At 45.5% G+C, this 20,107-nt stretch overlaps 2 protein-coding genes across 6 annotated transcripts in view; one reads left to right on the top strand and one right to left on the bottom strand.

Annotated features, from left to right (window-relative positions):
* ipo4 (importin 4) overlaps window positions 1-20,107 on the top strand; it is a 172,442-nt gene that overhangs the window by 144,007 nt on the left and 8,328 nt on the right. For 3 of the 4 annotated variants that reach the window (XM_068014130.1, XM_068014131.1, XM_068014129.1), the window contains 5 exons: window positions 9,685-9,810; window positions 12,610-12,818; window positions 15,192-15,324; window positions 16,052-16,156; window positions 19,700-19,769. In XM_068014130.1, the coding sequence (XP_067870231.1) occupies window positions 9,685-9,810; window positions 12,610-12,818; window positions 15,192-15,324; window positions 16,052-16,156; window positions 19,700-19,769 (643 nt within the window). Of the gene's footprint in view, window positions 1-9,684; window positions 9,811-12,609; window positions 12,819-15,191; window positions 15,325-16,051; window positions 16,197-19,699; window positions 19,770-20,107 lie in introns of all 4 variants that reach the window. The other variant, XM_068014132.1, reaches the window with a different exon arrangement.
* LOC137348904 (uncharacterized) lies at window positions 555-15,861 on the bottom strand. 2 transcript variants are annotated; one of them, XM_068014133.1, is made up of 2 exons: window positions 15,606-15,861; window positions 555-1,981 (listed from the first exon to the last, which is right to left on the bottom strand). In XM_068014133.1, the coding sequence occupies exon 2, from the start codon at window positions 1,815-1,817 to the stop codon at window positions 1,104-1,106; it is 714 nt and encodes a 237-aa protein (XP_067870234.1). In that variant the 5' UTR covers window positions 1,818-1,981; window positions 15,606-15,861; the 3' UTR covers window positions 555-1,103. The 2 variants fall into 2 exon arrangements, 1 of the variants encoding a protein (XP_067870234.1); XR_010969136.1 differs by lacking the exon at window positions 555-1,981 and adding an exon at window positions 11,026-12,958.

Genomic DNA, 20,107 nt, shown 5'->3' with positions numbered 1-20,107 from the left:
GGGCAGGACAAAACCAGCTGGTCCAGCAAGCCTGTCCCTCACAGCACCATAGCACTTCTTCCCTCCCCAAGCCCTCACCTTACACCTGACCCCCTGCCCCCCCAACTCTGTAGCCACATAACCTCCTGGGAGAGGTAAAGCAACCAGAGAGAAAAGCCAGGGTCAGTTGAGGAAAAAACACTGTAAACTTCCTTTGCAACCCCCTTAGGCCAATTGAAGCCAGTCCAAGAGATCATGTGGACCAGGTGTTACCTTTCCTTATGATGTGATCTCTGCCGCAGTCAGTAACCGGACCACCTCCCTCATTTTCAGGGGGTCAGCACCCACCACACCAGCCAGCAGTGTATTCCAGAGGTTCACTGCTTCATGGTGTTAGCATTGGTTGGGAGAAGGAATGTTGGCCAGGACAGCAGGCAAACTCTCTGAAATTATAACATCAACAATCACCAGAGATTATGTGGGCAGCCCAGCACTTCCTATTTTGCAAAAGATGAAAAGTAATACACTGTGCAGGCCAGAAACCTTGTCAGATTTATTTATAGATTAAACACACACACACATATATAGAAGCCACAGCAAAATACCTAAGCATGCAAAGTGAGTGGGCTACCAGATTGTTTAGTTAACAGACAGGATTCCATGAGCCAAGGCCCTGAACTCTGGAATTTCTCCCCCTAAGTATGTCCACCCACCTCTTCTCTCCTACTTTAAGAGACTTCTACCTCTTTCACCAAGCTTTTGGTCGCCTGTCCTAATATCGCCTTATGTGGCTAAATTCAGATTTTGTCTTATAATTCCCCTTGGGCCATTTTACTACGCTAAAGGTGCTGTCGATTGACCATGATGGTGTTTTGTATCAGTCTGCAAGGGCATTTATCATTGTCACAAAGTCCCAGTTGGTGAAGATTTTAAGGAGCACCAGCCCTGTCATGTCCGGTTTGGTTGAGATGTACCTGACTAAGGCAGTGCCAGTTGAATCCTGTTTGTTGTGCAGGTGAGATGGTAACTTATAGGAGCAATTGCTGTCTGCTGTTGACACCAGCAATCGGGAACAGTTGTCCATAGTGAAGAAGGCTGGCCCGGGATTTTTTTTTTGCTCCCAATTAATTGCCATTGCATGAAATAGAAAGGGCAATCTCCTCATCTTGTCTGCCTGTGTTCCCCAACAGTTTGCAGCCTTTTCTTTCACTGATGTTCAGTAGCATGTGGATGAGTCTTTGTGAGTCAGACTGCGTGGGTTCCACACCATGTTTTGAGCATTTAGAAAGTCGTGCGAAGAAGCTACAGCAAAGCTGCTCAAAGCAGCTAATTAAAGGAGAGGTCAGTCCAAGGTATGGGAGACCTGGGTACAGCATTAGTGTGGCAACTAGCCCGGTAAGGAGGGAGCCTGGCTGTGTGGCCGGAGTGCAAGTTGACTGCGTTGTCCATAGGTGGCTGCTGTTTAGAGGAAGATCTGATACATCTTCCGATAGTGGTGATCCTGAAGGTGCGATCAGCTTCATTATGGAAATCTGGCACTGCACCTCAGAGCTGCCCATGCACATGCTTTGGTAGAAGACGTAGCTGGTCACAACCAGTAACTCGACAAGCGTAAGACAGGGGTCCGGTAGGTGGAAGCCGCGCAGACAGTGGAGGCGGTCAAAGGGGTGGCTTCCTGAGCATTGGTGGGCAAAACGGATATCATCAGGATAGTAGCGGGCTCCATAAGAGGCAGCAATGGTCCAGCAGAACAGTGCGTAGATCCCGTTCACTAGTGGCAGTGGGTGGCTGACAGGAACTGGCTGTGCAAAGATCAGGCACTTGCCTGAGGCTGACATTCGCTGGCGTCTGGTGGTGAAGTGTGTCTCCACAGCAATCAGAGCCGGGATTAGGAAGGTGACAGCATTGTAAGTCTCGTTGAGAAAGGCAGCAAATCGTAGTGAGATCACCTCCTGGCTGTTTGCCAGCTCCAGGTCTGCAAACCAGCAGATGAAGAGGTAGCCTAGGAAGGGCACAGAAAATATCCCTTAGGTGTTAGATAACTGGCAAAGACATTGTATCATGGCCACCTTTACCCTCTGTGCTGTTTGCACTGGCCGCTGGCCAGTTTTCTGTTTTAAGCCCCCCCCCCACCCCCGCCTTTATTCCATGTATTGATTCATGTACAAATCCATCTTGTGCAATTTCTAATGCAGTTTAAATATTCACCCCTCAAGACTGTTCTGCCCATTCAGTCATAGGAACAGGAGGAGGCCATTCAGCCCCTCAAGCCTGTTCTGCCTTTCAATGAGGACAGGGATGATCTGTATCTTAATTCTATCTACCCATCTTGGTTCCGTAACTCATAATACCTTTGCCTAACAAGCTAAAGTGTATATAACTTCTTCACAGTATGACGGATGGCATTTTGGGGCTTGATACAATTTTCAACTCCTTGTATAAAAATCCAAAATTAAATGCAGCCAGATTAAAAGCAGAAATTCCAATATCCTTGTGCTCTCTTGCTCCCTGCATAGTCTCTCTTTCTGATCCTCCTATTTCTCTCTCTCTCGCTCTCTTTTTCTCTGCACATGATTTCTTCCTCTCGTATGCAATTTCTGTCTCTCGCTATCTGCATGTGATTCTCATACTGCTTCTCTCTCTCTTTGCATATGGTCTCCCTCTGCGCTATTTCTCTCTCTCCGCACATTGTCCCCCCGCCCACCCCCTGTCATGTATGTTGTTTCTCATCTTGCTCTCTGCACATGGTCTTTCTCGTATGCTCTCGCTCACTCTCTGCACCTTGTCTGTCTCTCTTATATGCTATTGCTCTCTTTCTTGCTCTTGATCTCTGTACATAATCTCATTAAATAACCCAGGCAACTACCAGCTTTCCTCATTTTCTTGCCATTGCCCTCACAGAGATAAAAATTCCTGTAAAGTACAGACACTCTTGTTGATGCAGCAGTACTGTTCTGCTCCAACATCAGCTGATAAAGTACAAATAATCTCTGTATTTGTTCACGTTTCTCCTCCTCTTGTTTTACTGTATGGAAAGCCCCTGAACAAAGAGATAGCCTACTCTTTCCTGGTTTCTACACCTGACAGGATACAATCACTCAGAGCACTTTGAACTTGGACATGTTACTGCGGGCTTGGGGCGGGGGAGCTGGTGTTGTGTGTGGTGGTGCTGGGTGAGGCACAGGAGGAAGGGTTACCTGGCCTGTTGTCACATGGTCAAGATAGTTGTTTGCCCTCTTGATGTGTTATCTGGGAGAAAATGCTGATCAAACGTATAGAAGATAGATACTCCCAGGCACTCCAGCCCTTTCTTGTATAGCACGGTTTCAGCAGAATAACATTTTTGTTTCAATTTTAGTGTCATTAGAAACTGCCAGCCCTTCAGGCTCACAACCTGATTCACAGCCAGCCCAGACTAACAAAAGTGATTTCTATCACCTAAGTGCCTAGCTCTTCAGTTTACAGGAATAGTGTTAGCTCTGTGGTGTCACTGTAACTTTGACTGTCATGCAAAACATTTACATCGATCTAAAACAGGTGCATGCACATCTCTGCAAAGGTTGCAGATTTAAGTCCCACATAGAGGCTTGAGCACAAAATCAAGGCTGACATTCTCGTGCAATACTGAGGGAGTGTTGCACTGCCAGATGAGGTATTAAACTAAAGCCCCTCCTTCCCTCTGAGGTGGCAGGTAAAAGATCCTATGGCCACTATTTTGAAAAAGAGGAGGGGAGTTCACCCTGATGACCTGGACAATATTTATCCCTCAACCAACGTCACTTAAACAGATGATCTGGTCATTACATTATTGTTGTTTGTGGGATCTTGCTCTGTGAAAACTGGCTGCATTACAACAGTGTCTACACTTCAAAAGTACTTCTTTGGCTGTAAAGGGCTTTGGGATGTCCTGAGTTGGTGAAATACAAGAGCCTTTGAAAGAGCTATCCAATTAATTGCAATCCCCCCTACTCTTTCCTCATAGCCCAGCAAATCTATCCTTTTCAATATTTATCCGATTCCCTTTTTAATCTGCTTCCAGTGCCCCCTCGGGCAGTGCATTCCAGATTACAACTCGCTGTGTTTGCTGACAATGCAACCGCTAGGTGGTGCAGTACTTACTTGCACATGCACAAATGCAAGCTCTTCAACTGGAATGTCAGTGTCTGAGATGTTCAGGCAGCTGCCAGGATTAAAGATGGCACTGCTCAATTTATCACAGGAAATGCTTATGGCTAGATCGTTCCAGCAAACCAACCTTACATTAAGTTGGATGGAAACCCAGTAATATGCTATGTAGTTATAGGATACTAACTGTAATCCTCAGATCAATTTAATATTCCAGTAATCCTATTAAATACAAAAGGAATTTTATGATTGAACTTCCATTGGAAGATAGTGAATTGGCACCCCAATCGATGGAAAAGAGTATAAAATGTGCTCCCAATTCGTTATTGTGATTCGTTTATATGACTAATCAGGACTGATTTCACCTGAACACAGCTACTAGCTCCAGCCCCACTGACCGCTCTACCCCCTCGGCAACTCACTTTCTCCCCCTCCTCCTTACCGGCTACTCCCCCCCCCCCCTCCCCCCGCCCTGACCAGCCCCTCACTCCAGGCCTTGCTGCTTCCTGCCCCCCCCAACTTTCCTGGCCAATTGTTCCCCTCTCTGGCCACCCTGCTCTGTGGTCAGTCACTCACTCGGTCCCCGCAAACCACCCCCCCCTCCCCGCCGCCCCAGCCGCTAGTTATAGGCGGCGCCGCGTCCCTCCTGTTGGCCACTCGCTCCCACGTTTGATCGTTCTCCGTGTGCCGCCCGCAGAAGCAAGGTGGGCTTCAAGGGGCGACGTAGGAGCAAGTGGCCGAGAGGAGGGAAGCAACACAACCTAAAGCTAGCGGCTGGAGAGCAGGGTGGTGCAAAACGAGGAACAATTGGCCCGGCGAGTGGGGGGGGAGCAGCGAGGTCTGGAGCCGAGCGGCTGAGGGGAGGAAGCGTTGAGGTCTGGAGCGAGTTGCTGTGGGGGGGCGGGGGGGTAGGGGGGAGAGCTCCAGCCTCAAAGTCTCCCATTCAGCCGCTTCCTCCAGCCAAGTTGGGGGTGCTGGATACCCGATGATGCTTTATCATGCATGTGCGGAGATGGGCCAGGCACAGATACACTATGATTTAGCGCTGCACGATGACGTCCCTCGTGCATGTGCCACTTAGTCCTGGCAAGATGTAGTTGTGCATGTGCGCAGCTTGGAGCACTCTGATGGTGTCAGAGTCACTTGGAAATAAAAATTATCCTCATCTCCCTTCTGGTTCTTTTGCCAATAATCTTAAATTTGTGACCTGTTTGGTTATCAACCCTCCTGCCACTGGGAACAGTTTCTCCTTATTTACTCTGTCAAAACTGCTTCATTATTTTGAGTATCTCCATTAAATCTCCCTTTTATCATCTTGGCTGAAGGGGGAATAATCCCAGCTTCTCCTGAGTCTCTTCACAAAATGGAAGGGCACTGGATTTTGCCTATCTGCTGCCCAGATGCACAAAAGACATTAAAGAGGATGAGAGAGTGGTTAGTTTTGATGCTGTACCTGTGACACAGACGTCTGTAAACAGGAGAAGAATAATGGTCTGTCCACTGACCGTCTGTGTGAAGACAGACCCCTTTGAGCAAGCGAGATTGCTGGTGATCCTTACTGCTCCAAGGCATAGTGTCCTCTCTACCAGCCCCATACTGCACAAAGAAATAATTTTTATGCGAGGTAAAACTTTACTTGTCTAAACGAAAAACCAAGTGCAGGTCCATGTAAAAAAGAAACTGGGCAGCAGGAGCAGAAGCCAGGTTGTTCTTGAGCGAGTTGCTTTCTGCCGTCCCTCGTCGAGTATTTTGAAGAGTTAAGGACAGTGCTGTTGTCGTTGGGCTAGTCACCATTCAGAGCCAGTCTGCAGTTGGCTGGTGCAGAGAGCTGTTGGATGCTTTGCATAGCTTCCGTTGTGTTTCAACAGGCAGGCAGGTATTTGAGATTTGCTTTAGAGCAGGTTTAACCTGTTACAGCACAAGTCTACACAAACAAAAGGATCTGCCTATAGAGGGAGGTGGTGTTGGGGAAGGGAGTCTAGAGAATGTCTGCTCCCTGTTCAGACAAGTGCATTTTGCATTTTTCAAACTAGAAGGATTGCAAGGTTAATGGTGGTGGCAGTGGTCCAGTTCTGACTTTTAGCTCAGACCTGTTAACGAAGCAGTTATGTTTGCTCCCCTACCAGCCATCTTCCTAAACCCTCTCCCCTGCCCCTTCCACACTCACCTTGAATAGTAAGATGGAGACCATCTGTTCAGTGATCTCTGGCCTGCCCATTCCTTTCGTTTGGACACCAATCCAAGGATCCTCCCTCACCATAGCTGATATTATAAATGGCTCCATCCCCTTGAGTATTGTGCCTCCCCCCCCACCTCTCCACCAACACCCATCTGCCGTCATCATCCCCTCACAAAAAATATCCACCTTTGATCCCTCTGTCTTTGTAAACTATCGCCCCCATCTCCACAGTCCAAGGACACACTATCGTGTTTCACATGTATGCTGACGACATTAATCTTTACCTCACTACCACTTACTCTGCCCTCTCCACTGTCTTTGTGTTGTCAGACTTTCCCTGACATCCAGTACTGGATGAGGTGCAATTTCCTCCTACTAAATGTTGGGAAGACCGAAGCCATTGTCCTTCGTCACATACTCTGTTTCCTCGCTAATAACTCGTCCCTCTCCTTGATCACTGTCTGAGGCTGAACCAGACCATTCACAACCTTGGCATCGTGTTTGATCTTGCTGAGCCACCGACCCCATCTCCTCCTCTTCACCAAGACTGTTTACTTCTACCTCAGTAACATGGCCCATCTCTACTCCTTCCTCAGTTCATCCACTACTGAAACTCTCATCCATACTGGAAGCGTCAACCGAAGTCCTGGGTCGGCAACCTTTTTACCTGAAGAGCCTCTTTTTAAAAAAAAAAAAAATGCCTAAAGTAAAAACTATTGGGAGCCGCAAGATGAAAATTCAGCATTTCTCACCTAAGTACTTGGCAAATTGTCAAGTGTCTCTGGTTAAATATATAATTTGCATAGATAATAAAATACATGTATTGAATTTATGTATCAATAGAAAAAAATCTAAATTAAAATTGATCTAACTCTGAATTATCACGTTTTTTGATTTTTCTTTTCACTGTAATTTTGGCAATAATAACTTATAACGCGTAGAATTAAGGCAATTTTTTTCGGCTATTGAATCTCGTGATTTAAAAAAAAACGCTTCTAACAGCACATTCAAAACAATTTGTTGTCTCAGCTATTAGAAAATTAATGGTTGCAACCATAAAACTTGTTCTTCGAACCAAAGGCATTATCGATAACCATGGTATAGCTATATCACTCAAACAGATTTATTTAGAGCACAATGATGTTTTTCGTTAACATAATTTAAAACTGTAAAGTGCAGCATAATGCCTTTTGTCCCCACAATAAAAAAAAAACATAGTACTTCCTTTTCTTGACATAATTATTTTTAGGTTTTTTTCCATGTTAATGCGATCCAACTGGAAAAGGTTGGGAGCTGCAAATGAGATGTTAAAGAGCCACATTCCCACTCCGGAGCCACAGGTTGCCAACCTTTGGCTTAGGTTATAGGCTTAAATCCACAACCTTCTGACTCGAATGCAGAGTTAAATGTTGTCTTTTGGTATCACACTAGGTGTTGTCAAAGATGTGTATCTTGAGTTCTGGTATATTATGAAGTGAGTTATGGAAAGAGGGGGGTGTTTAAAACAAAATTCTTTTGCTTAGATCTGCTGTACCTCTGCAGAGTGCCTATCGATACCAGTGTGTCAATCAGTGATAAAAACAGAAAATGCTAGAAATACTCAGCAGATCTGGCAGCATCTGTGAAGAGAGAAACAGAGTTAACATTTTAGGTCAGTGACCCTTCATCAGAAAGTGTGTCAGCCAGTGGGTTGTCCTGTGTCAACCAATGAATTGAAGGTTGGGCTTCTGATAGGGCTTGCAGCAACCAGTATATTTTACCACAACCTAAATGTATTTATTTAGCAAACAGAGTCTATTTAAACAGCACACTACAGCAAACAGTCTACAGAGTCTATTTAACGAGTCTCTATAAACTACAGCAAAAAAGAACTCAAGACCGAAAGAAAGACTTACATTTATATAGTGCCTTTCACATATCAGAATGCTCCAAAGCACTTTGCAGATAGTGAAGCACTTTTGAATACAGCAAGCGCTCATGAATAGCAATGTGATAATGACCAGATGGTCGTATATTTTGTGATGTTGATTGAGGGATAAATATTGGCTAGGGCATTGGCAATAAATCCCCCTGCTCTCTTCAAAAAGGTGACCATAAGATCTTTTATATCACCTGAGAGGGCAGACAGGGCCTTGGTTTAATATCTCAACTCCAACAGTGCAGCAGTCCCTCTACTATACTGGAGTGCCAGCTTTTTTTGACTTTTGTTTTGTGCTCAAGTCTCTGGAGTGACCTTATCTCTCAGAGCTAAGGATGCTACCAACTGAGCTTGGCTGAAACACAACTGTAGCAGTGTCTCATGGTAAAAGCAGAGTGATTTCTCCAGCAAAATGCAGCATGTGGAAGATAGTTGCATATGAACTATGTGTGTAAAATAGATCCCAGCCACTTCCAGCAGTGCAGTCTCCAGGCATAATTGAAGGAGAAATTTGTAGACTGTCTCCATTCTGCAGGGAATTGCAGTGTCAGTACATATAACCATACTCCTGTCTATCGGTTTGTCTGTACCTGACTTGTCTTTTCCTTTCTCCTCCTCCTCTCTCCTCACTATCCCAGGCCCCAAACACTCCTTTCAAGTGAAGCAGCGATTTATTTGTTGTACTTTCAATGTAGTATACTGTATTCACTGCTCACAATGTGGTGTCCGCTACATTGGGGAGACCAAACGCAGACTGGGTGACCGCTTTGCGGAACACCGCCGATCCGTCCGCCAGCAGGACCCTGAGCTTCCGGTTGCTTGCCATTTCAACACTCCCCCCTGCTCTCATGCTCACATCTCTGTCCTGGGATTGCTGCAGTGTTCCAGTGAACATCAACGCAAGCTCAAGGAACAGCATCTCATCTACCGATTAGGCACACGACATCCTGCCGGACTGAACATTGAGTTCAATAATTTCAGAGCATGACAGCCCCCCATTTTACTTTGATTTTTAGTTGTTATTTCTTTTTACATTTTTTACAACCTTTTTTTGCATTCATTTCATTTCATATTAGTTTGTTCAGTTTGCTTACCCACTTTTTTTTCATGTTTGTCCTTGCTGCTGTTCAATATTCAGTCCGTTAACACCTTTTCTGTACTAATGCTTTGTCTTTCAACACACCATTAACATATTGTTTGCCTTTGCTCCGTGACCTTTTGGTCAGCTATGTGGCCTGGTCCAATCTACACCTTCTCCTTTGTTATCTCTTGCCCCACCCCCACCTCACTTGCTTATAACCTGTGACATTTTTAATGTTTGTCAGTTCTGAAGAAGGGTCACTGACCCGAAACGTTAACTCTGCTTCTCTTTTCACAGATGCTGCCAGACCTGCTGAGTATTTCCAGCATTTCTTGTTTTTATTTCAGATTTCCAGCATCTGCAGTATATTACTTTTATTTTTGTCTTTTCCTTTCTTGGCAGGCGGAATATGACTCCATGCTGCTGGAGTACGCAGGCGAGGGTATTCCCCTTCTGGCAGCTGCTGTGGGAGGGCATATTTTTGCCCCATACTTTGCTGGATTCCTTCCCCTGTTGCTGTGTAAAACGGTACGTGTGGCTTCAGCGTGTAACTGCTGTCGGGTTTCGGGTATCTTGCGGCATTGAGCTGAGACCTCATTCCATGAACAAAGAGCAAGAAAGTAATCCAGTGCTGCTGGAAACTTAATACTGAGCGTAACATCACCTCTCAACTGCCAACAATTGGGGATACCAATGCATGACAATTTAAGAGCAATTTTGATATCAGGGCAACAAATAGAACGGCGGAGTAAGTGCAAAACCCAAGCAGCCTAGAAGCCAAAAAAATCCTACAGCCCCACCCCGTGAACTTTAGACATCTGCCATGTGATGATGGCAGATACCAGCGGGAGATTTGAAATGTCAAAGTTCAGTACAGGCTCTGAGCATGGTACAGATCAGAAAATTAAAAAATTGAAATTGCTGGGAAATGGGGGCCATAAAGATGAGGTATTAACAGCATTCGCCATTACTAACTTTTTTAAAAGAAAAAAGAGATCCCAAACTTTACAAAGTAGGAGAGAGGTGGCATGACTTCTGATCCTCCTCCAATTGCTGGCTGCTTTGAACTGCTCCATCGTTAACATTGCTAAACCTGATGAGTCCCTTTTTGCCGCAAGGCTCTCTTCCTGCCACTGCCCCCCCCCCCATTGAATTGAATGGCAAAAGTGCCAGATTTGTAATCCTCTTAGGAACTATTCCTGCTGCAGTCCTTTAGGGCTGGCAGTTATGACCCTGATGCAGCGCTCAACCTTGGAGGGTCAACAAAGGGTGATCCAGTAAGCTGTGCCTCTCACTCCAGCAGGTAGTGAATTGTTCAGAGAAGAGTTTTTTCATAATTCTGGTCCCAGGTGTGACATTATTGGATTGAAGTGCTGACAATTTACGGTGTAGGATGTCAGCATAAAAGGTCCAATTACCGCAGCTCACTGCCAAACCCACCATTGCGGCAATTTCTGGCCCATTGATACTTCCACTTGTCAGACTTGAATGCAAAGTTTGGATGTCCCAATCATATGAAATTTGTTGTCCTTGGTACAAACATGAGGAATCAAGATGATTCCATAGATTTATTGAATCTACAGCACAGAAACAGGCCATTCGGCCCTGCTGGTCTGTGTTGGTGATTATGCTCCACACTAGCCTCCTTCCACCCTTTTTCATCCAACCCTATTATTCAGGAGTTTGTTCAAAGTATATAGTGACTTGTAGTCACTGGAAAAAGCCAAACTCCATTTTGCTGAGTTTATGTGACTTAATTGAGGCTTTTCTTGGTAGCTGAGAATTAACATTGGGCAGTAATTATTTACAGACATAGCGTATTGTATACTTTTTATACAAACAAATAAACCCTAAACATGCACACAGTTCAATACAAATGTGCTGAGAAACATTTGAATACGGTAGTTAGAATTTCACAATGTCATGCACAGCGCATACAGGAGGGGCAGGACAATGGAACGACTATCTGACCAGTCAGTGCTCAATCCCTTTGTTCATGCCCCCTCCTGTCCCAGTCTCCGCAACTGTTGGCATGGTAACCACTTGGCAAGGGTAAAGAAAACCTGTGGCCAATTTCAGCAGAAAAGCTTGCAATGTAGAGTGCTATCCGACAGAGGAGGCAAGCCATCAGCCATGATCTACTTAAGTAGCGGGATAGGCTTAGAGAGGCTGAATTGCCGACGTTCAGAATAGTTGGACATCAGGAAGCAGTGGCAGAAGGCTCAACGGGAACAGGCCAGATCAAAGGAGGTAGGTTTTAATTTAAGAGGGGGGAGGGGAGGGAACAAAGTGGAGGATTCAAAGAGTGTTCCGGGGGCCAAACATAGGGCATACCAAGAAAAGCAGATTTGGGAGAAGGGAGGGCACATGCTGGTATGCAAAGGTTGCCAAGTAGGAAGAAACGAGATGAGAACAAGAATTCTGAAATCAATTCAGTGATGCTTCAAATCAGCTCAGCCCAGCAGCGCCTCAATTTTAAAATCTTCATTTTTGTTTTAAAATCCCTGCATGGCCCTAACCCCTCCCTATCTCAGTAACCTCCTTTAGCCCCACAACTCATCTTTCTGGCCTCTTGCACATCCCCGACCATTGATGCCTTCAGCTTTCTAGGCCCTAAACTATGGAATTCCTTCACTAAACCTCTCCGCTTCTCTCCTCCTTTAAGATGTTCCTTTTAACTCTTTGTCCAAACTTTTGGTTAGCTGTCCTAATATCTCCTTCTGTGGCCCTGCGCCACATTTTGTTTAATAAAGTTTCTCAATGTTTACTACTTTAAAGACGTTGTGTAAATGCAAGTTGTTGCTCACTACCATTCCACAGCAGTCTCAAAACACTCATCCACTCCTTTTAGGTCAGTCTTCCTTCAATAGTTCACTGGTCGTTGTACCTAAATTGACATGTATGTCCTTCTTAATGGGTTACTGTTACTACACTGTGAAGGGAAATCAATCACATGAACAAACCCTTTCCTTACAGACACCCAGAGCCGTGAGCTGTTATGCTTTGGAACACGCTCCCTGAAAGGAAGCAGATCCAATAGTAATAGGGGAATTGGCTGTATAGTTGAAGGGGAAAATTTACAAGGGTATCCAGGTGTGGGGGAAGGGCAGGGGAGAGTGACCACTTGGAAAGCTCTTTCAGAGAGCCAGCACAGGCACAATGGGCTGAGTAGCCACCTTCTGTGATGTATCACTGATGCCACGAGAGCTCTGTGTGAATAGAATTTGGAGAGAAAGCTCATGGTCGTCACTGTGTGGGTGACACAACAGTCAATGTTTTGAGAGTGACATTCGCGATGCGCTTGTTGTGTTTCTTTGTGCGTTTCAGAAGCCAAGCTGCACGGTGGCTGAGAAATCCTTCGCCATTGGGTCGATCGCTGAGACAATTCAGGCAATGGGGCCAGCGACGGTGCAGTTTGTGCCCCGGCTGCTGCCCATGCTGCAGGCTGGAGCACGCGATACAGACGATGAGGTGCGCAGCAATTCTGTCTTCGGCATCGGAGTACTCGCTGAGCAAGGGAAAGAAGCTATTTTTGAGTATCCTGGACTCAGCACAAAAACCCTCGTCCTTTTTCACTGGGGCTGAGTAGAAATTAACCTTCTATTTAGAGCAGAGTGGCACAGAGCAGATGGTCTCAGGATTTGGTGCTTTGCCTGTGCCGGTAAGCTGCTTTTGCCTGGGCAGTGGGAGAAACAAGCAAGAGGTAATAAAGAGGATATTTAGAATCTGGGATCAGTAAAGGTGCCCGTGAAGGTGTCAGATTGTCGTTTTTTTTTAAATCCATCTGATTTACCAGAGCCCGTTTTATGGGAGGGATGCCTGCTATCCTTATCTGAAATGGGCCGATACCTGACAGAGGTCCCCCACACACTGCTGATACAGTTGACTCTTCAATTGCCTCTGAAGTGCCCTGGCAAAAATTGTAGGGCTATAAGGAAAGAGCAGGGGTGTGTGGGACCAATTGGTTAGCACTTTCAAAGAGCAGGCCAAAGCACAATGCACTGAATGGCCTCCTCCTGTGCTGTCAGATTGCATGAGCCAAAGTTTGCTGGAAGATGTTTGTCATTCTGCTGTCTGAGCCTAAAGAGGAGACTGCATGTGCACCTTCTGTCTGTCTGTCTCTCTCTCTCTGCCTCTCTCTCTCTCTCTGCCTCTCTCTCTCTGCCTCTCTCTCTCTCTCTCTCTGCCTCTCTCTCTCTCTCTCTCTGCCTCTCTCTCTCTCTCTCTCTCTCTCTCTCTCTGCCTCTCTCTCTCTCTCTCTGCCTCTCTCTCTCTCTCTCTGCCTCTCTCTCTCTCTGCCTCTCTGTCTCTCCTGTAAGGACTCCATTCCATTCTCCCAGTTTCTCCGTCTCCGACGCATCTGCTCTGATGATGCTACCTTCCATGACGGTGCTTCTGATATGACCTTTTTCCTCAACCGAGGATTTCCCCCCGCTGTGGTTGACAGGGCCCTCAACCGTGTCCGGCCCATTCCCCGCACCTCTACCCTCACCCCTTCCCCTCCCTCCCAGAACCGTGACAGGGTTCCCCTTGTCCTCACTTTTCACCCCATCAGCCTCCATATCCAAAGGATCATCCTCCGCCATTTCCGCCACCTCCAGCGTGATGCCACTACCAGTCGCATCTTCCCCTCCCTTCCCCTGTCAGCATTCCGAAGAGATCGTTCCCTCTGCGACACCCTGGTCCACTCCTCCATTATCCCCACCACCTCGTCCCCGTCCCATGGCACCTTCCACTGCAATCGCAGGAGGTGTAATACCTGCCCATTTACCTCCCCTCTCCTCACTATCCCAGGCCCCAAACACTCCTTTCAGGTGAAGCAGCGATTTACTTGTACTTCTTTCAATGTAGTATACTGTATTCGCTGCTCACAGTGTGGTCTCCTCTACATTGGGGAGACCAAGCGCAGACTGGGTGACTGCTTTGCGAAACATCTCCGCTCAGTCCGCAAGCAGGACCCTGAGCTTCCGGTTGCTTGCCATTTCAACACTCCCCCCTGCTCTCATGCTCACATCTCTGTCCTGGGATTGCTGCAGTGTTCCAGTGAACATCAACGCAAGCTCGAGGAACAGCATCTCATCTACCGATTAGGCACGCTACAGCCTGCCAGACTGAACATTGAGTTCAATAATTTCAGAGCATGACAGCCCCCCCATTTTACTTTCATTTTTAGTTATTTTTTCTTCCTTGTTTTTACATTCGTTTTTACATTGTTTTTTTTGCATTTATTTCATTTCATCTTAGTTTGTTCAGTTTGCTTACCCACTGTTTTTTTTCAGGTTTGCACTTGCTGCTGTTCAATATTCAGTGTATTAACACCTAATCTGTACTAATGCTTTGTCTTTCAACACACCATTAACATATTGTTTGCCTTTGCTCCGTGACCTTTTGGTCAGCTATGTGGCCTGGTCCAATCTAGACCTCCTTTGTTATCTCTTGCCCCACCCCCACCTCACTTGCTTATAACCTGTGACTTTTCTAATATTTGTCAGTTCCGAGGAAGGGTCACTGACCCGAAACGTTAACTCTGCTTCTCTTTTCACAGATGCTGCCAGACCTGCTGAGTGGTTCCAGCATTTCCTGTTTTTATCTCTGTCTCTCTGTCACTGTCTCCCTGTGTCTCTGTCTCTCTGTGTCTCACTGTCTCTCCCTCTTGTTTCCCTCTCTCTGTCTCTCCCTCTGTTGATCCGTTTCTGTGTCTCTCTGTCTCTGTCTGGTCGGTAGCCTGGGTGCCAGGCCATCCCTCTGTCCATGTCCAAACAGGAGCCATTTTCCAGGCTTCCTTGCCATTCCATCTGAAAGGTGGGGCCTGGATAATACGGGAAACATTATTGCTGTTTTGACGGGGGTGGGGAGGAAGGTAATCCCCAGTTTGGCTCTACAGTTAGTCCCTTAATACTTGTCTTCAGACACTACCCGTCTCTGCTGAACATTCTGTCATCCATCATAGCCCGAGAACAAAATCGCCGAGTTGTGGACAACGTGTGTGGGGCTGTGTCCCGCATGATGATGACGAATCTTGCAGGCGTCCCCGTGGAACAGGTACTTGCGCACTTCCTCAGTACACCCAGTCAGTTGTGGCCCAGATATCGAATAGCACGCACCCGGGTTCCCTGCCTTATGGTGATCCCTTGTGGGGAAGGCTCTGTTTGGCATACATGAGCTGCGCTTCCTCAATTTGACTGCCGACCCAGTGCACATGTACCGGAGTAGGGAGGACCACTATGGTGCCCTTCCCGATTGAACAGTCCTGCCCCCACGCACCTCCCCCCCCCCCCCCGCCACCGCTAGCCCCGTGCCCGACCCTAGCTTTCACCTTGTACCTGGCTGATGTTGGATGACCACGTGGATGAGGTGCCGGAGGAATTGTACCCCGACCCAAGGCGATAGCTTCAGGAGAATACAGGTTAGGGGAGAATATCAGTAAGTCAACAATTCTCAGCATGCCAACATTCTCCATCTATTGCAGTCACTTCTGTTAACTGAGTCCCACCAGATTCCCAGCATGTGAGAAAATGCAGAAAAGGTTGCGCAGTTCACTTTTCCTACCCATGCTATTGGATGCTTGAATAGCAGCAGGCCCTCAACATTTGCTAATTTTTCACTTGATTGTTGCAGTTCACTTTTCAGGATTGGCCAAGAGTGCAGTGACTTCCCCAAGAACCAATCCTGTGCTCGCTCTCTGTCAGTCAGAAAGCTTCAGAACAGGAAGTCAGGAGGTTTGTCAGGCCACAAGGATTAACTAACCTCTCTTGCTTTGTGTTGAAAGGTATTTCCAGTACTAGTCCGCTCACTTCCCCTTAAGGAGGACCTTGAAGAAAATGTTACAGTGTTTAACTGCATCACCTTTATGTACAAAAACAACCCCAATCAGGTACGGAACCCAGGCAGCAGCAAGCCTACAACCTATCTGGGTAAATATGGCTCAGATCACGTTCTGATAAACTTCAAAAGCTCAGCTTGAATTTGTTCACTCTTATAAAGAAAACTGCATTCCAAGACACGAATCATCACCAGCCCATCAGTACGCACTGTGATAGGGATATAGACTGCAGCGTAAACACGCATCAGTGCGCACTGTAATAGGGATATAGACTGCAGCGTAAACGCGCATCAGTACACACTGTAATAGGGATATAGACTGCAGTGTAAACACCCATCAGTACACAGTGTAATAAGGATATAGACTGCAGTGTAAACACCCATCAGTAGTCAATGTAATAGGGATATAGACTGCCGTGTAAACACCCATCAGTACACACTGTAATAAGGATATAGACTGCAGTGTAAACACCCATCAGTAGTCAATGTAATAGGGATATAGACTGCAGTGTAAACACCCATCAGTACACAGTGTAATAGGGATATAGACTGCAGTGTAAACACCCATCAGTACTCACTGTAATAGGGATATAGACTGCAGTGTAAACACCCATCAGTACACACTGTAATAGGGATACAGACTGCAGTGTAAACACCCATCAGTACTCACTGTAATAGGGATATAGACTGCAGTGTGAACACCCATCAGTACACACTGTAATAGGGATACAGACTGCAGTGTAAACACCCATCAGTAGTCAATGTAATAGGGATATAGACTGCAGTGTAAACACCCATCAGTACACACTGTAATAGGGATACAGACTGCAGTGTAAACACCCATCAGTAGTCAATGTAATAGGGATATAGACTGCAGTGTAAACACCCATCAGTACACAGTATAATAGGGATATAGACTGCAGTGTAAACACCCATCAGTACACAGTGTAATAGGGATACAGACTGCAGTGCAAACACCCATCAGTACACACTGTAATAGGGATATAGACTGCAGTGTAAACACCCATCAATACACACTGTAATAGGGATACAGACTGCAGTGTAAACATCCATCAGTACACACTGTAATAGGGATATAGACTGCAGTGTAAACACCCATCAGTACACAGTGTAATAGGGATATAGATTGCAGTGTAAACACCCATCAGTACACACTGTAATAGGGATACAGACTGCAGTGTAAACATCCATCAGTACTCACTAATAGGGACATAGACTGCAGTGTAAACACCCATCAGTACACAGTGTAATAGGGATATAGACTGCAGTGTAAACACCCATCAGTACACAGTGTGATAGGGATATAGACTGCAGTGTAAACACCCATCAGTACACAGTGTGATAGGGATATAGACTGCAGTGTAAACACCCATCAGTACTCACTGTAATAGGGATATAGACTGCAGTGTAAACACCCGTCAGTACACAGTGTAATAGGGATATAGACTGCAGTGTAAACACCCATCAGTACACAGTGTAATAGGGATATAGACTGCAGTGTAAACACCCATCAGTACACAGTGTAATAGGGATTTAGACTGCAGTGTAAACACCCATCAGTACTCACTGCAATAGGGACATAGACTGCAGTGTAAACACCCATCAGTACACAGTGTGATAGGGATATAGACTGCAGTGTAAACACCCATCAGTACTCACTGTAATAGGGATATAGACTGCAGTGTAAACACCCGTCAGTACACAGTGTAATAGGGATATAGACTGCAGTGTAAACATCCATCAGTACACAGTGTAATAGGGATATAGACTGCAGTGTAAACACCCATCAGTACTCACTGCAATAGGGACATAGACTGCAGTGTAAACACCCATCAGTACTCACTAATAGGGACATAGACTGCAGTGTAAACACCCATCAGTACACACTGTAATAGGGATATAGACTGCAGTGTAAACACCCATCAGTACACAGTGTAATAGGGATATAGACTGCAGTGTAAACACCCATCAGTACACACTGTAATAGGGATATAGACTGCAGTGTAAACACCCGTCAGTACACACTGTAATAGGGATATAGACTGCAGTATAAACACCCATCAGTACACAGTGTAATAGGGATATAGACTGCAGTGTAAACACCCATCAGTACACACTGTAATAGGGATATAGACTGTAGTGTAAACACCCATCAGTACTCACTGTAATAGGGATATAGACTGCAGTGTAAACACCCGTCAGTACACAGTGTAATAGGGATATAGACTGCAGTGTAAACACCCATCAGTACACAGTGTAATAGGGATATAGACTGCAGTGTAAACACCCATCAGTACACAGTGTAATAGGGATATAGACTGCAGTGTAAACACCCATCAGTACACACTGTATTCGGGATATAGACTGCAGTGTAAACACCCATCAGTACACACTGTATTCGGGATATAGACTGCAGTGTAAACACCCGTCAGTACACAGTGTAATAGAGATATAGACTGCAGTGTAAACATCCATCAGTACACAGTGTAATAGGGATATAGACTGCAGTGTAAACACCCATCAGTACACACTGTAATTGGGATATAGACTGCAGTGTAAACACCCATCAGTACACACTGTAATAGGGATATAGACTCCAGTGTAAACACCCATCAGTACACACTGTAATAAGGATATAGACTGCAGTGGAAACACCCATCAGTACACACTGTAATAGGCATAGAGACTGCAGTGTAAACACCCATCAGTACACAGTGTAATAGGGATATAGACTGCAGTGTAAACACCCATCAGTACACAGTGTAATAGGGATATAGACTGCAGTGTAAACACCCATCAGTACACACTGTAATAGGGATATAGACAGCAGTGGAAACACCCATCAGTACACACTGTAATAGGGATATAGACTGCAGTGGAAACACCCATCAGTACACACTGTAATAGGGATACAGACTGCAGTGTAAACATCCATCAGTACACACTGTAATAGGGATATAGACTCCAGTGTAAACACCCATCAGTACTCACTGTAATAGGGATATAGACTGCAGTGTAAACATCCATCAGTACACAGTGTAATAGGGATATAGACTGCAGTGTAAACACCCATCAGTACACACTGTAATAGGGATATAGACAGCAGTGTAAACACCCATCAGTACACAGTGTAATGGGGATATAGACTGCAGTGTAAACACCCATCAGTACACACTGTAATAGGGATACAGACTGCAGTGTAAACATCCATCAGTACACAGTGTAATAGGGATATAGACTGCAGTGTAAACACCCATCAGTACACACTGTAATAGGGATATAGACAGCAGTGTAAACACCCATCAGTACACAGTGTAATGGGGATATAGACTGCAGTGGAAACACCCATCAGTACACACTGTAATAGGGATATAGACTCCAGTGGAAACACCCATCAGTACACAGTGTAATAAGGATACAGACTGCAGCGTCTTGTCAGAAATATTTTGTTTCAGATTCACAAGAACCAATTGAGAAAATGAAATAAAGGTCTTTGAAGGAGAGCATGTCTCTTTATTTATTCCGCTTTTTTGAGTCTCATTGAAGCTTCTCATTAATCTTTCTGAATCAACAGGTTATTCGAAATTTGCAACAATTGTTGGCTGTATTTGGTGAAGTGATTGGAACAGAACAGGTCAAAGAAGGTACAAGTGATATTCTTAATTAGATTATTGACTTCAGATTGCTGAAAATATGATGTTTGCTTGTGGCATTTACAATGGGCTGTAATACTCTTTCCCACCTGTCAATTACCTCACGAATGTTCTCTCAAAGCACTGTGCACCTCAGTAATGCTCTCTCAGGTATCGCAGTCATGCTCTCTCATGTATCGCAGTCATGCTCTCTCATAGCCATCATGTACCTCAGTAATGCTCTCTCATCCCCATCATGTACCTCAGTCATGCTCTGTCATACCCATCATGTACCTCAGTCATGCTCTCTCATACCCATCATGTACCTCAGTCATGTTCTCTCATCCCCA

The sequence above is a fragment of the Heterodontus francisci genome, chromosome 34 (genome assembly GCF_036365525.1).
Source record: "Heterodontus francisci isolate sHetFra1 chromosome 34, sHetFra1.hap1, whole genome shotgun sequence".
NCBI classification, from domain to species: Eukaryota; Metazoa; Chordata; class Chondrichthyes; order Heterodontiformes; family Heterodontidae; genus Heterodontus; species Heterodontus francisci.
This window is presented reverse-complemented; position numbering and strand designations above follow the sequence as displayed.

Excerpts from the sequence above, each read along its gene's own strand:
- LOC137348904 (XM_068014133.1), bottom strand. The coding sequence starts at position 1,817 with ATGTCAGCCTCAGGCAAGTGCCTGATCTTTGCACAGCCAGTTCCTGTC.